This window comes from Manacus vitellinus, unplaced genomic scaffold (genome assembly GCF_001715985.3).
Source record: "Manacus vitellinus isolate BGI_N305 unplaced genomic scaffold, ASM171598v3 scaffold_1_pilon, whole genome shotgun sequence".
Taxonomy (NCBI): domain Eukaryota; kingdom Metazoa; phylum Chordata; class Aves; order Passeriformes; family Pipridae; genus Manacus; species Manacus vitellinus.
Window position 1 is genome coordinate 10,314,296 of NW_021939396.1, and position 17,727 is coordinate 10,332,022.

Sequence of the window (17,727 nt, forward strand, 5' to 3'; positions counted from 1 at the left end):
AAATTTTGAAAACACTTGTATAAATTCTGCAAACTTTGTGTACCCTTAAAGGGGCATCATTTAGTTACCATATATAATGATATTTGAAAATATTAGTACTTTACCCTAAAGTTTAAACATAGACATATTCATGATGGGTGTAATTTCAAGAGGGTATCAAAAGTGATCATGGTTAGAAAAATATACATACTTTTGCTTCTGGAAAAGAACAGGTCATATTCATCAAATAAAATATTAAATAAAGTCTCTCCACAGATTTTTTTCACAGTCCAAGATAAAATGTGTTTATACACAGCTTATGCAATCTGCCATTTTCAAGATAGAGTCACAGTTTCACCAGTACAGAAGAACAAAATCTGTTATTGTTTTCCAGACTGTTGGCTGCACCCATGTGTGATTGTTTAGGCAAGCCAAGAGTGGAGCCATCCCCAAGTCAATCACAGAAAAGGCAAAGTAAAATGCAGACACACAAGAACAAAGGAAAGCACACTGATAATGAGAACATTGAGAGGAATAGTGACCAACAGGAATAGATATGAACTCTTTAGTAGCATGCAGCAATTCCTACAGGAAAAATAATCCCACCATACTCCAAGTATTAAAAGGACACTTTTATGGTACTTCTCATTAATTTTTAGAAGTAATATTAAAGATTACTGTCTACTGGAAATAGCCTGGACTGAGTTTGTTTCAGTGGATAAAGTTTGTTGCTGTGCTTCAGTTTGTGGCAGTGTTAAACTTCAGTTGCATACACTCCAAGCAAAACAAATCCAAACTCCCAAGGTTTTAAAAGGAAGTGAGATAGGAAGAAATTTCCAAAAAACATGTGCTTTCAGTACCTGAGTGCACTGCAGTAGCCAACACAGCTATGGTTTGATTATTACTTGTTTAAATGAATTCCAGTGTAAAGAATGAATTCAGAAGAGCATAATGGTACTGGCAACAGTGACTGAAGTTAAAGATATGGTGACACATCAAAATCTGACATCCTTTCAAGTGCCAACAGGCTAGTATCTTACCTGCAACTGAAACAGAACAGAGGCAAATCCTAACAAAATAACCCAGTTCAAGAATGTTACAATACTTTACAGTAATAAAGAAACAGTCTACAGAACTACTGAACAGAAAAAGCATGAAGGATAATAGCAGCATATGGTTTACAGTTCTCACTTCTCAGTTTATTAATATTAGTGGTGCACTCAGCAATGGGTAAAGCAAGGAAAGAAATTCTGTCAAAACTGGCAATTATCTACCACGTGTCAACACTTAATTATGGTCTTTGTAAACAGCTAACTCCTTTTTGAACTTAAATTGCAAAGAAAAGAATATTTACATATAATATATATGTATATAACCACAAAACCAAAATTAAGTTAAATCCTTATCAAGGAAATCGCATTTTGAAGAGAAGAAAACATAATACAATATTAAATAGTACACGTCCAAAGATTTTGAAGGCATTGTGATTTCCTTGTTTTCTTCCTCCAGTCATTTTCCCACAGATTTTAGTAGACTAAATACTTCATTTCAGAGTAAATAAGTGGAAATATTATAGAGCAGCTCCGGTAAAGAACAGCTCCACTACTGAAAACTGCTCGAGGTGTGGTGATCCAGGATTCTGACTTAAAGCAAAAATAAACGGCGTATAAAGCCACAGCAAAGAAGTGGCCAATCAGTACCATTGGTTTAGGAGATAATCTGCATTAAAAAAAAAAAAAACAAAAACAAAAATCAAGTAAATAAACAGAATCAGAAAGCACTGACAAATTTCCATTTTACAAATACAGATCTCCACTCAAGATAACACACCCCCTTCTGATTTAGGCAGCTCTCGTCCTGCCATCTCATCTGAAAATTACAAACTTGGTTCTCTTGCAGCTGCTCCACGCTCTGTGGTCCCTTCTACAGCACAGCCAACACAGCCTGCTGCTTTCCCTTTTCCAGTACTCTGTGTCTGCCTTTATTATCCCTTGGAAGAATATTCTCAACAGGCTCTTCAGTTTCAGCTCTCATTCCAAAAGGAGAAACATAAAAGCACACATTCTCACATGTTCAGAGTAGTATGATTTACTGTGCATTCATCAGTTTCTGAGGGGTCATTCAAATACCTTCATAGCTAGAGATTTCCCTGTTCCTTACAACCTTTTATGAGAGGCCTCACCCTTCACTATTCTCAACTTGTCAAGTAGGGAATGTCTCCAGCAGCTGCTCTGTTGGTCTGGACCCCTCCACCTCATTCAAACTCCTGTGCTACCTACACTAACTTCTCTTCAGCTTTTGGTGGCCTTCCTTACACAGAAAGAAAGGAAAAAAAAAAGTCAGCATTTAAAGACAGTTTCTAATAAGGTTCCAACCCTTAGTATAATCTTAACTATACAGGCTGGTGTGGGCCATTCTCCCTGTGCAGATCTCATAGGGGCTCACGGTGCTCAGCCCCCTTCACATTAACTACTGACAGCACAGTGAACTTACACAGAGAGCAATCCAACAGGGCCTGAGACACATTCTCCTCCAAGTCTGAAGTAATGGAAACAGGCTCTCTTTAGCTGATGCAAGGAATCTACAAAATGAATTAAAATGACTCAATAAATATATTCAACACATACAAGAAAATTTTTCTGCCTACACAACATTAAATCCAGGACTTTGGTATCTGTTGTGTTCAATTCAGCTGGATTTTGAGATGGTTTTATTTAAGGAAAGGATATCCTTACAGAATATCTACATATTTTTGCATTAACTGACACAAGAAAAAGTGCTTCCTACTTTTTCCTTTGATTGTGGGGTTTTTCTTCGTTTTTGTTTTTTTTTTGGTTTTTTTGGGTTTTTTTTAATACTAACTTCAGACTTGCCTTCACATTCCTAAAACTCAGTTTACATCACAATAGAACTAAACCATTAGGCAGAGAACATGAGCTAACTTATTAAAATCCTTTGATTAATATATTTTTAATATATATCAATATACATACATATTTATATATTCATATACACACACAAACACATGGATGCATGGTCAAACACATCCCTTCCCCAGGCATATTTATTTATCAAGTTGTAATTAGTCAGAGGTTATCGTTAAAATATATTTACCATCTCTGGCAGCAAAGAGTTCATAAAGTGCCTGGGCAAGAACATTCACTACAAAAGAATGAGATTTTTTTCTTGACCAGTAAAATGTTCTTTTTGCCTGAAAAATGGAAAAACAAAAACAAAGTCAGTAAAATGGAAGAGCATTCAAAAGATTTCCAAAGAGGTGGCAAAAGTCATGCTCTTGGAAATGCAGAGTGGATTTAGTAATGTGCTAGATCAGTTCAAAGTGAAGTCATTAAGGAATTTTGGAAATTTGTTGAAGTTTGGAAACTTGGAACCAGTTTAGGCTCCTCTTACACCAAATATAGGGGCAAAAAAAAGGTAGTTCCAGAGCATGCATCCTGGAGTAGGTGGCTGGGGTAGGTTGGAACTTGAAGGGTAACACTCACCTAGTTCTCTCAGTTGACTGATAATAAGTAGGAAATAACTGGAAGTCTGAGGTGACTAGCTAAGTATCTGCATTTGGTCAGGTAAGTCCTGAACTGTCCTGACATTCAGGGTCCCTCTAAGTGCTTCTCAATTTTCAAATACACTTTTTTAATCACCTGTTTGTAGTCTATAATTATACTATCTGTAATTTAGCCAAGACAATATGCCTAACCCAAATAAATAAGAGCTCTTATTATCTACTCATGAGAATTGTGAGTTTAAATCTCACTGAAAAAATAAACCTTGCATGAACACTGATGGTGCTGATCCTGGGAAAGAAGGATGTCTTCTGACTTACTACTGTGATATTAATTCAGTGGGAAAGAGGCTCGTGGAGCACTGAGATGTGTCTTGAAAGACTTGGTACACAAGCTCATTATTCTCTAAGTTCCACTCACACAAGTGTAATGGCCCAAACCCACCACATTTAGGACCAATCTGGATACAAATACACTACTAAGACTGGAATATCAGTTTATATTACCAAAGCATTTTGACTGGACACAGCACACCAGTCTCCTTAAGTAAAATACAGCAGGTCTGTAAGCACAGGTTGGAAACTGCTTTTTGCCACACAGCCACAGCACTCCCAAAGCACAGCTCCCCTGCTGAATCCCTGGTTTTTAATTATTCTACCCAAACTTTTGAAAACTGCCTTGAAAACTTACTTGCCTGAGTTGCAGAAAACTTACAAGTGTGTCACTGAATTGCAGCAAAAGCTGCCTAAAATCCAAAATAAAGAATCACCTTAAGAACATCAGAATCTTCATAAAGGTCTGGAATATCCTGGAGCAAACTTCTCCATATTTTAACATCATTTAAAATAACACTCATTCCTCCACCAGTTAGAGGGTGTCTTATATTATATGCATCTCCTAAAAGAAGAACACCTAGGTAGAAGAGAAAAAACAATGGGATACTGCATGGCCATTACAGAATCTTAGAACTCAAGCCCTCAAAAAAAAAAAAAAAAAAAAAAAAAAAAAAAAAAATCAAACATACTAAGAATTCATTTCCACCAGAAAATAAGATGAATAACACTAGCAATTAAAAAAGAAAAAACAAAGTAAAAAACCAAAAAGTATGTATTTAAATTAACAGGCTTAAAAGTATTTTAAGATGATCAAGGTCAAGCTATTTTTTTCCCCACAGGTATACATGTACATGTGTCAAAAAGCACAAACACATACACTCTTAATTTCCCTTTTTTTTTAAATGAAGTTTTCTTATAAGTTTTCTGTATAAGCTTAAGCAACTGAGTAAATTAAACATAGAGATAAAAGAGGCATTGATTTAAAGTCTGGCATCAATACCAACATTCCAGTTAAAACTAGAACACACCTTTCTTGTTTACAGCTGAAGGAGGCAAGAAGCTGGCTGGCATAGTCCTCAAACGGTCATTCTGAACTGCTATTAAGAATGGTTCCTTTAAATGATCTGCAATAACCAAATATTTTAGTTACAGTACTTGGACTAAGTCAAAAATAACTCGTACATAACCTATTTTAACCTCTCCTTAGAGAGCTAATCCTTCTGGATTGCCAACCTCACCAATGTGAGCTGAATAAACTGCAGGATGTGGAAGCGAGGAAGGGTTATGGTTACTGGACCAGTAACCGTGCACATGGAAAAGCCTACACAGTTCAATGGATTCAATGAAATGTGTCTTTTTGGGGGCATATTTAAATGTGACAATTAGAAATCTTTCTAGACTCACCAGGCAGTTGTGGATGAATGTTCTCGATCATGTATTCTTTTAAATTTTTGGGCATTTCCCCTCGAATATCAACAAGGACCCGAGTCTCAGTTGAAGAAATCTTATAGATTAGCACTGGACTTGTCTTAGCTAAAACAAGTTCAGCATAATTAGCTTTAAACTGTGGTGAATCCTTAAAAAAGAAAGAAGAGGGAGAAAGATTGAGACTGATTAATGACAGGATACTAAATGTCAGACATACAAAATAATTTTCTAAAATACTTTAAAATAAAATTCTGTATCATGTTAAATTTGTGTTATTTGTCTCTTAAATTAAGTGTTTTCAAAAAGAAAGTTCTGAACTTCAGTGTAGCAACAATTCTTTTGCCAATACATTTTAATATTTACTAGAATATATACTACTTTATGCATTTCATTTGAATACCTCATCAATATTTAATGCATGCCATTGAAAACCTGTAATACAATCAATGTAGTAGTTTTTGGTAAGATCATTCTGTTTTCTTTTCATAAAGAAAGTGGTGGGAGGGAAAGAAATGCACTAGTCTGAACACAGCTACATGGAGACATCAACGGAGGAAGAGCCATGGGGTCCTACCTAGTGAGGTCTTAAACAAGATTCCAAAACTAGACAAACTTGGGTGGTGCTAACTGAGTCAGGGACCCAAAAAATGCTGAAGTTCCTCCAAGTCACTGTCCCCATAGAATAGTGAAAATTCTGTTAATTTTGGTTCATTCTCCCTTAATGATTTTTGCTCCCTTAATTATTTTTTGCAGCAGCCACAGAGAGTAAGACCCAGCCAGGATTTCTACCTGGGTTCTCCAACCACCCAGCTACCAACCCAGACTCCTGGTCCGAAACCAGGACACCACCTTCTCTCTTCAAGTTTATACATCCTGAAGGCAAATAGGTACCCCCTTTACAAGGTACCACACACCTTCAGGCAGGAGCACAGCTTGGGTATTCTAGAGTATAAACTGTAGGTGGTTTCAGTCACAGCTGCCAGCATGATTTCCACCCCCTGAAAGAATACTCTAAGTATTGTGAAAAAAGGAGTGTCACCATCTTAGGTACCAGTATCTTTCACAAACCTGTCAAAGCCCCTATATCCAGGGTAACAATTTTACAAACTGGGTTCCAGGTTTACACTGGTGCCCACTTCTGATCCAGAGCTTAGTGCTAAATAAGACATAGCACTAATAGTGCACATAGCACTGCCTTATATAAGATACTGAAATGTTTCTTTCTAAAAATAAATTTCTGTGAACTGGTCTAGTGAATTCAGTGCTCAGTTTAAACTAGCTATGTGGAATATCTATACATTTTTTTAAACCTTCCCCTGTTCAACAATATGTTTAAGATTAGCACTATACTCCACTCTTAAAACCAGAAACCTAAATTTAACCACAATATCTACCTTAAAACACAAAAAACAAAGCCAAAGCTGGCTCACAGATACTTAAAAGTGTTTTAAGAGTTGAAAATATGATCTGTAACTATACCGAACATGAAGTCTGATATAGTAAGTTCAACTATCCTAGAGCTGGGATGGAGGATGCATCAACAATTTCAGAGGAAAACAAAGATCAAAATTTCCAAGCACTCCTCAAAGGGACACAGAGACTGACAGAACAGCTGGATAAATATCTAAAAGCAGGTTTTAATTGATTCTGTTGGAAAAGGTAATAAACAACAACAAATTCAGTGAAATTCAGACTCACATAAAGAAGCAGTAGCATACTGGCTTATATAGTATTATGCATAAAAGTTACCTTCAAAATGCAACCAACAAAATGGGATGAAACAGTAACTTTACTGGATACCAAGTTTTTCCTAAACTTGGAAAAAAGTCCATCAGCTACAACTGTAAGTGGTGCATGAAGTTCCTGCAGCATGAAGAAAAAAATAAAGATATGACACTGTCAGTTTTGCTTCAGAACAAGTGAGAAGCAACTCAAGCTGTCCTTTGCAATTGTACATTACATGTTCTACAAAACAATAAACATCTAAGAGGATCACAGACTATACTAACAACATACATATTAAGAAATACAGTATTTTTTGCCTCCCTCTTATTCATACCTACTTCCTCTGAAAGCTCATCTAATGATATACTCCAGCTTTTTTAGACATGCATTCAGATAACACAGTTATGGGAACAGTGTAGGAACTTGGATAAGAAAAAAAGACAAATAAGAGGAGTAATTTCTCCCTTTGGCCTGTAATGCTCTTCAGAAGGAAAAAAAAAAAAAGAAAGAAATTTTAAATTAAAGAACTATGCATAAACAACTGAAGAAAACCAAACCAAAGTTTAACAAACTGATATGCAGTAACCATATAGGATTCTCTTTAAAAGACCAAGCAAGGAACTCTGAGCAGTTCCCAGTATACTTAGGAGCTATAACAAATAGTGTATATAGACAAAATACAAATGTGAGTAGATGTTCCCTTCTACCTGCAGCTTTCTCAATGTCAATATATTCAGTAATTGAACTTCAAATGACAGTAGATTTACACTAAGCATTAGTCTTTGGCCTTCAGTAATCTCATATGCTTGGCAGAAGCAGTAAAATACAGTTTTCCTTCTAAGCTTTCAGGATGTAAGTAACAAGACAAAAAAGGCATGCTGTGTTTCATTAGTACTCCTAGGAAAACTTTTACTATTGGATGGAAGCATCTGGTGAGGCACTATGTGAATGAGTTACTCCAGGAGCACTTGCCTCCAGCATCAGAATGGACTCTGTCACTTCACAGAATCATAGAATATCCTGAGCTGAGAGGGACTCACAAGGATCATCAAGTCCAACTCCACTTGGTCACACAAACCGTAACATCTTTTGCTGTGTGAGGGGAAGTTGGACAAAATCAGATGAGAGTAGATCTGAGTAAAATAATAGATGTTTTACAGTGTCTGTGCTTATACAAGTGAGCTCCTGAGTAGAGCTAACGAAACCTCTTCCCTAGGGATTCCCAGATCAGATGATTGCAAGCTAATTACTCCTGCAAGTAGACCAAAGTCACCTGCCTGTATGGGTTCCCTGGTGTCTAATGAGCTGAACATTCATGCTACAATTTTTCCACAGTCAACATACTAAACCTTGAGTCTATTCAGCTGCCTGGTTTTGATAAATTTTGTAAATTGACTTTTAGCACACTGTCTAATGTAAACCTCATTTAAGAGAATAAAAATCTCTTTTTGTAGTGGACAAGAGCGATGGAGAAAACAGAAAAATGCAGACATACAGCACAGATCAGCCTCCTTTCTTTATGAAAGCAGGCTAAGGAATATAAACAGCCTTGGGTTTTGTTTTATTACTCAACTAAGAGTTTCCTAGCTGTAAGAACTCACAGGTAGGGAAACACAGTTATGAAGAAATGTTTAATCGAAATTTCTTACACTAGATTTCTAAAATCAAAGGAGTTCTAAGCCAGCAAATGAAACAGCTCTTTCTAGCCACTGAACTTCAGCATTCAGAGCAAAACATGAGTTTATCTCCAGTATACAGATAGAAAACTTAAGTCCTTTATAACAACACCTATGCTCTCAGGAACTACACAGGTTAAAACACAGGTCACCCTAGTGCTGGCGAAGTAAGTCACACTTAAAATTACAGTAACAACATCCATAAATGCAAGAAGCTTAAAAACAAAATTCAAAGCAAAAGATGCATTATCTTTTTCCACTGCTCAAACAAAATAAAACAAAAAACCCCTTATATGTTGATGGATCATAAAGCCAATTGGATTTGAGAAAAAAAAACCCACAAAAACAAAACACCAAAAAACCCCACCCTTCTCCCCCCAAAAAACATCCTCCTCTCCAAACTCCCTGTCTTTCTCACACCCATCTGTGATTCAATGGCTTATTCTATTAGAGTGGATTTCCTAATATGATTTTGTTCATTTTATATTACATGTAAGACAGACCAATGAACAGGACTTGGAACTCCCTCCTCCTCCAGCTACCTCAAGAGAGGTCAAGGACATTGTAACCTCTCTCTTACAGCTTCCTACTTGCAGTACTTTGCCATCAAGTGGGCTGAAATGCCATTTGCCTGAGGTGAGTCTAAAACCAGCTTGCTCTCTCACAGCTTTGGCAAGTACTTTTAAAAGGCTCTCTCACATATGGTTTTATGCTACTATTCCTTAAGTATGAAAGATATTGTTGTAATGCTCAGGGCAGGATCCTCCAGCTACTCAGGAACTTTCCCCATGTACTACGAAGGGCAGCAGGGCATAGGCAGGAGAGTCCCATCTTCCCCATCACAGCACATCTGAACACACTGCCTACATAACTTTAGGCAGCAAAGGAATTTCAAAGTCAACAAAGAAGCTTAAAAATTTGGGTTTTTTCTAGAGAATAGGCAGTATACCCACAACTTCAGCACAGAGGTTCTATCCAGACTGGGCTTTCCTAAACTTTTAAGTTCACACAGTTTCACAACATTTAGTCAGGATTTAGTATTAGTTGATGCAAAGAACGTTAATCAAATCAGTGATACAATTAAAATAGGTCAGAACTCTCTGTCATCCAAGAAATGACTGGACAGAGCTTTCGCTATGAAGAGGTAACTGATTTTCAGTCCCCCACTAGGTAGTGGATGTATATGTGGAAATGTAGACACACAGTCAAACCACAAATCCTAATACACTGGGTTTTTTTCACCAGGAACTCTCAAAAGATTTTAAACTCTAGACATATGAATATTGAAACAAATAACGAACTGAATTCTCCAGAGACACTGAAAACAGAAGCTGCATAACAAGTTATAAGGAGAATTCCAGGACTGTATTTACTAGAAAGTAATCTCTCTTTATTAAAGCTTTTGCTTTCTTGATAACTACATTATTTCTGCACCAGTGCTCTGAAACACAAGTTTTAAAAAAATTATATATATAAATCAACCCTCAATTTTCTCAATAGTTTAACAAAGATCATAACAGAAAACTGTCTTACCTTAGTGTCTCCAGTTTCTTTGTCCTTGTATTGAACACCCACGACACAGTCATCTTCCTCAAGCAACTGTAACACAGTCCCCTCAATGAATTTTGCGCTGAAATGGAGGGGTTAAAACAGAAAAGGATTAATGATGCCAACATTTCAAGGCTCTAGACATGGAAGAAAAACCAAATTTTCACTAATCTTGTCTCTGCCGACACAATTTGTTTAAAACATGCAAGGAAGTGTTCTTGCCACTTTCTGAAGCTAGATTAAATGTCAAAAGGTGTTGGTCATTAATTTCAGTTCAACATTACCTTTGGTTTGATACCTGAATATTCTAAAAACTGTGTGCTTATCTTAAACACCCTGCCACTAAGTAGAATCCCCAGCTGTGCTTCAGGTGCTTCATGGCCAAGTGGGAGATGCTGAGAGGAGTTTCACATCTAATAGTGGTCAGAAATCTGGCAGCTGACTGAGTCATCCCAGTGAAGTGGTGGGAACTGCTGACAGTTTAATTCTCCAAGGAGAATTAAAGAGCAAGATCAGCAGCACCTAAATACTTAACAGGTACACTAGATAAAAGTGAGGCACCTAATTCTCAGAACAGTCCAAACTAATCTAACCCGTTTAGGATACAGATGTCTAGGTTGGTAACTCAGGAATTCAGGATACATTTGGTATTGGGTTTGGGGGATTTTTTGCTAATTATGCTTTTAAAGTTCTGCAGACACTTCTCTTTGAACAAAGCGTCCCTTTCTTCTACCTCCCAACCAGAGCTCTTTCGGGTTCAGAAATTAAATCTCTGCAAACTTACATCCCTTGTTGGGTTTGAGCTGTTAGACTTGATCACAGCAGTTCAGACTTAGCAGTTTGAAATGGGACACTGTCTCTCCCTCACAAATATTCCCTATCCAGGTGAAATTCCATGACTTGGAGAACTAAGCTAAAGGTCCACATGTGAATACAAGAGCTTGCTATTTCAGGCTCTCAGAAGGAACACAAACAGTTCAATTTATGTCTTTTCTACAAGCCATCCAGCATGGAAATTTCAGAACAGATGACTGGCTTGATTTGCCAGGCAACAGGCACTGTGGCTGTAACAAAACATGAATGGTTAAGTGTGAGCACACTGACAGAAACTTCAACAGCAAGGGAGCGCAGCAGCATGACAGTGAAACAGAGCTCTGCAGATCCTATCAGCTCTAAATTTCTTTTACAGCTGTCATTTCAGTTACCTATGTAAGTGCTCACTTCTTTTTCTGGTTCACACCCCATATAAATCAGTTTATAATTATACAGAATTAGTTTACTGTTACAAACTTATGATCCCCTACCTCTTACCCTGAAAAATTAATTTTACTCATCTGAAATGAATTCATATTGCCTAGTACCTATAAAGAGGATATATTAATCAGTAATAATTATCCTCTGTATTTTCACAAGCTTAGAGATGGAAAACAAAACTTCATGGCACTATTAAGAGTTCTTGCTCTTTCCTCCATCTAAACACACAGTTTTCAATGCTGCAATTCAAATGGCAAACAAGCATATACAAAACAGACATTAATGAGTGTGTAGAAAAAGAGGAAAGAATTTAATTCAAGTCAAAAACATTATAGTTTTTTTTAAGGTTTTGCTTCCAAGACTCTGTACAGCTACTGGAGTTTTCTGCAAGTTGAACAAACAGGTAACCAAATTTCACTGAATTTGTAGCTTCAACAAGAAGGCTTTAGTCTTCAGAGCTAGTGAACATGATTGCTATTAATTTTAACTGTACTACAGAGCTGTTAACTTTTAATGCTGTTTTTAGTAATTCATATGATATAACAGATATGAGAGAGCAATTTTCCAGCTCAGAATAAAGACATGTTAGGTAAAAATATGATAATGTCATATTTCCCTTGTGAGGGGACATATGGCATTTATCATATTTTTCAGGGAAAAAATTATTTAGGTGGGAAAAAAGACAACATGAAAAAAATACCACACAGAAAACAGCATCTAGAATTGTTTCAATAAAATTTTCCTTCTCACCTCTTCTATAAAGAAAAGAAAACAGTTAAGAGGAAATACTAAACACAAATTTTTCTTTTCATTATGAAAAAAAAGCGTCTTCTGGATTCTGAGAAATACAAATTAGTAACTGGGAAGAGCTACTTTCATTTAGTGCTCCTTTTTAGTTATTTTGCCCCACTTCTTGTCAAAAAAAAAGCAAACGAACATGCAACATGCATGCAAAAACTTGATTTCTGTATCACTGACAACATCAGTGGAAGATATACATGATCCTGCCCTTTGCAGGAGGGTTGGACTACATGACCTTTACAGATCCCTTTAAACACAAACCACAATCTAAGAAATTATGCCAGATTTGCCACTCACATCTTGGCCAAAGAAGTTCTGAGCATTGTTCACCAAGAAGAGGTCACTGCTTCTGGTAAAATGCCAAACCCAAGAATCAGCAGAAGAGAATCAACCCTTCAACCATGAACTGTCCCCCCACACAGATGCATCAGTACCTTGCCTAATATTTAAAGTCTATATTCCCTTAGTTTAAAGAGTTACTTGTCCCAAAGGGTGGTGTATATATGAGATGTATATGTAACTTATGAACTTGTCTGCAGAAAGCAGAATGAGTAACTATAGCTGCTACTTTCTCTTACTCTTGTTCATTGCAGCCCTCCCTGATGGGACAGAAGAAAATGGTTAAGGAATCTCATGGATGATGGGAACAGTGCTTTTGAACCTCTGGATCCCGACTGTGCTGTTCACAACGTGACTCACTTGGGCTCTGCCATAGCTGCCCTTCGGAGACCCATGATGAACTGGCCATGATGAAAAGATCTTCCACTGGCCACACGTCCATCTTCAGATGTTGGATAAGGAATCTCAACCTCTGACTTGCTCTCTAGGTCATGAATTATGTAACCATTTACCACTTGTGCATCAATACCTTCTACTGTATCTGCAAAATATAAGTCAATAGATGAGTTAAAAAAAGTCTTTAAGAAAGCCTAATTAGGTATTAAAGGTATTTCTTTACATAGGGTCCAATGTTCTTAAAACACATATTAAAAGACAAGTGTTTTCAAAATGGCAAACTGGAAATACACAAGCGATCTTAATTCAAATGTAAAGCACAGACATAATTTCTTAATTTTTCCACATAGGTGCACTTTTACTAAAAACTTTATAGGGTGTAGTAACTGTTGTGTTACACATATATATACATTTTGAATTGCACTTACCTTCAAGACCCAAGTCTCGAAGAGCATTAAATCCTCCAGGTTGCAACAATTCTCCAACTATCCTGTCAGGTTCTTTCAGATCCCTCTCTATCACTGTCACCTTTCTTCCATCCCTTGAGAGCACTGTCGCCAAGGAAGAACCAAGGACGCCTGATCCCACAATGATAATTTCTGGATCATATTGAGGTGATAATGTTGTATTTGGAGCTGTCTCTGTGAGATTCACATCTGAGAAGTTCACTTCTTTTTTACCCTTTAGAAAACAAAGCCAGCAAAGTTACACGTGCTGACGTATCTGTACCATAACCTTGTCAGAGGGCTGACTTTGAACTAGTTCTACTCTCAGCCAGAGACTGAATATCAGTAGGTGGAGAACAGGTTTCAGTTTAGTTTTGTCTGAAATTAAATTCATCATACTCTACAATGCAAAAAAAGTACAAGAAGAGAAATAAAAAACCAACACCCCTGCAAACAAAATCAAGACCCTTGTTTAAAACTGCCTTGCTGATCAAAGACAAATCACTAAAATAAGTGTCAGAGAGACTGAAAGTAGCTATAAAAGACAGTAAGACAAGGCAGACCCATATTCTTATTCTATAAAGTAAGACACTGATGCCTTCATGCCAGGGAACCACTCCCACATGGAGGCCTTAGCACTTTGCAAAGAAAAAGCTATCAGATTTACTGGAAAATGTATTTCTCTGGAAAACATATTTCTCTTTAATTTTACTTGTAACTAAACCTACCTAAGTACCATAATAACAGCTTATGGTAATACTCAGGAGGGAAAAGGATCAGCAGAAGCAGCTACCTGGGAAACGTTATTAAGAAGTGGTCCTGAAATGAAAAGTCATCTGACAGTTAAAAGTATAAGGAAAAACATCCTTCACCTACATTTAAAACTGTTAAGAATTGACATACATCGGATTGGACATCAATGAACACATAAACTGGTACCTGAAGATGAAGACCAGCTGTGCTATAGAACCTTCCCAACAGCATCTAATCACATACACTTCAAAGTGAAAAAAAGTTGTAAGGGCAATTCCAGTGCAAAGCTGAAAGTCATTTCTCCAGCTGGTAGAAGAGAGTTCAATTCACTCTTTCAGAAATGCCATGGTATTGCAGTGCTGACAGTGGTAAAAATATGATTGCATCAGTGAAACAAATGCCCAGAACAACACTGAAGCTAGAATTTCTAGTGGCATAGTGTCATGTTTATGTCTACAATGCAGCAAGGGAGTGCAAAACTAACTATCTGAATTCAGCTAATAGAAGAAACTGGGGTAAAGGCAGGCTTTACCAGAAAAACAAAATAAAAATCCAGAACCTTTGACTTGCAGCCAAAAACAGTTTCATGTTCTTTAGTGCAAGGGGTCAGTGCTCACATGAAAACACCCAGAAGTACACAGGACAGTAGCCAAACAGTGCCAACCACAGATGTACTGGATATACATGTCCTGTCCATGGTCTTGGACGGCAGGACTCCTGCTAAGCTCCAGGCACCAATTGCAGCTCTCCACCATCCCACAGCAAGGCCCACACTGGACTCAAGAGAATAGACTGTCTGAGCTCAGGTCCTGCACCTATCGTACAAGCAATAGTTCAGCAATAATTTCCATGTAAATGTATCTGCAGTTGTCTAACCAAATGTGATTTATCCATAAATACTAGGAAGCTGATCACAGAGCCACAGAACAACTGAGGTTGAAAAGGGTCTTTGGAAGTCATCTGGTCCAAAGCCCCTGTTCAAGAAGGGTCAGAGTAGACTGGCCTGGGACATGTTTTGGATACCTTCAAGGTTGGAGACTCAGCCACCTCTCTGGGCAACATTGCAGTGCTCAGTCACTGTAAATAATGCTTCTGGATCTTCAGAGCAAACATCTCACGTTTCACTCTGTGCCCATCTCCTCTTGTCCTGTCACTGGGCATCGATGAAAAAAGTCTTGGCTTTTTGCACTCTCCCTTAAGGTATTTACAAACACTGATATACGTTTATACAGACATTGATGAAACCTCCTCAAGCCTTCTCTTTTCCAGGCTGAACAGTAGCTCAGCCTTTCCTCAAAGGAGAGATGCTCCAGTCCTTCATGTTTATAACAGACTGGCAACTGAAGATATTTTTCTGCAAGTATAATAATCTTTTAATACAAATCTTTCTTCAAACACATTTGATTTGACTCCACAGAACCCTTGGTGTATCACTTAAGTTTCACTGTTTCTTTTGCCATCCAAAACTAACATAAAATATGACAAATCAGACACCCAGCATCTAAAGACAAACCCCCTCCACCCCTTTCTTAGCTCTTTTCCCTCACCAGGGCAGAAGGGGTCAGTGGCCAGAGGGATGAGCAGAGGGACCTTGGACCCCACGTGCCACGTCTGAATCAAACTCACCTTTCTGGATTTGGGTTGTTCAACTTGTTGAGACCCCGGGGTGGGTTTGGCCCAGAAAAATCCAACAAGCGGCAAAGCTGAGAGCACATCAGAGAGCATCCCCAGGTGCGATTTCTGCTTCTGCCGCTGCCGGGGCCCCCTGAAGTGGTACCTGTAGGACAGCAGCAAGCCGAGGGAGAAAAATACCAACATGGAGAGCAGCACCTCCTTGTTAGCGTAAGTCATGAGGTCTCCACACTTTTTATACACGTAGATGAAGGAGGCGATGCCCAGAAAGGTCCACATCGTGAGGGTCACTGCTCCCGGCTGTTCCTCCAAAGCTTCGCCGTCGATAGCCCAAACCGGGGCTTCGTGCAAGGGGCGAAAAAACGTATACACAGAAACGAGACGAATTCCTTTGCAATGGAAGGGAGATCTCAATGGGAAAACTGGGAGCCCCACAAGAGGGACAAGCCCCAGGAGCCTGGAGGTTCCGAAACCTCCAAAAAAAAAAAAATAAAATAAAACGTCTTCTTAAGAACCCCTGAGCTCCGCGCGGCTCCTCACGGACACACGCGATGCTGGAGGAGCTGGAGCTCGTCTCGCCGCCCCAGGTCGCCGCCGCACCGTACCCAACCCGCTTCAGTGCCGGAGCCCTCACGCCCGGGTCTAGGGCGGGCGGGGCGGTGCACGCCCAGCGGGGCGGCGGCTGATGCTCTCACCTGCCCGCGTCAGGGCGGCCTGCAGCCGCCTCACGGGGGAAGATGCGCGCGCTACCCGGCCCGGTTCCCGCGGCCGGCGGCGCCCACGCCAGGAGCGGGAGGATCGGGGAGTGCAGGGGGCACGGGGGGTGCCCGGCGGGACGGACCCGCGGGAAAGGCGGCCCCCCCCGCCATGCTAATGAGCAACGGCCGCCACCGCCCCGCGGGCACCGCGCGCCCGGGCCGCAGCCGCGCCGGCCAATCGGCGGCGCTATGCCGACATGGCGCTATGGCCGCCGGCCAATCGGAGCGCGGCGAAGGCGGGGCTTAGGCCCGCCGGGCGATGTGACGCGCGGAGGGCGGGGCGGCGTTACCGTGGTGACGAGATGAGGGGCGGGGCCATCACGGCCCGCTCTGAGGGGCGACGGGGGCTGAGGGCGCCGGCGGTGGCACCGCGGGGTGCCCTGCTCGGGTGGGCACGGAAAGCAAAACCCACCGGGGAAGTAATAGAACCATGGAATGGTTTGGGTTGGAAGGGACCCTAAAGACCGTGTAGTTCCAGATGCCCTGCCGGGGGCAGGGACACCTTCCACTAGACCAGGTTGCTTAAAGCCCCATCCAACCTGGCTTTGAACACTTCCAGGGATGGGTCGTCCATAACCTCTTCAGGCAGCCTGTTCCAGTGTCTCGCCACCCTTACAGTAGAGAATTTCTTCCTAATACCTAAATCTATCCTCCTTCAGTTTAAAGCCATTTCCTCTTGCCCCGTCACTCCATGCCCTTGTGGAAAGTCCCTCTCCAGCTGTCTTGGAGCCCCTTTAGGTACTGGAAGTGCTCTAAGCTGTCCCCTAAACCTTCTCTTCTCCAGGCTGAACAGCCCCAATTCTCTCAGCCTGTCTTCATAGGAGAGGTGTTTCATCCCTCTGATCAACTTTGTGACACTCCTTTGGACTCATTCCAATGGGTCTGTGTCTTTCTCGTGTTGGACTCCCCACAGTACTCCAGGTGAGTACTCACCAGAGCAGAGCAGAGGGGCAGAATCACCTCCCTCAGCCTGCTCCCCATGCTGCAGGTGATGCAGCCCAGGATGCAGCTGAGTTTCCTTTTTTAGCACTGAGCTCCTCAGGGACACACACCTCTGGTCCTCCCATTTCTCTGAGAGGGACCTTTCTTGGGCTGTGTACTGGTGATGGTGCAACAATGTCTGTCTATCACAGTAT

General features: G+C 40.0%; 1 protein-coding gene across 1 annotated transcript; it reads right to left on the minus strand.

Moving 5' to 3' along the window:
* Window positions 1-256: 256 nt before the first annotated feature.
* Window positions 257-16,467, minus strand: SQLE (squalene epoxidase). The gene is made up of 11 exons (XM_008934547.4): window positions 15,828-16,467; window positions 13,431-13,683; window positions 12,967-13,147; window positions 10,198-10,294; window positions 7,013-7,126; window positions 5,240-5,411; window positions 4,864-4,959; window positions 4,270-4,412; window positions 3,094-3,190; window positions 2,473-2,560; window positions 257-1,698 (listed from the first exon to the last, which is right to left on the minus strand). The coding sequence occupies exons 1-11, from the start codon at window positions 16,110-16,112 to the stop codon at window positions 1,506-1,508; spliced, it is 1,719 nt and encodes a 572-aa protein (XP_008932795.1). The 5' UTR covers window positions 16,113-16,467; the 3' UTR covers window positions 257-1,505.
* Window positions 16,468-17,727: the final 1,260 nt, after the last annotated feature.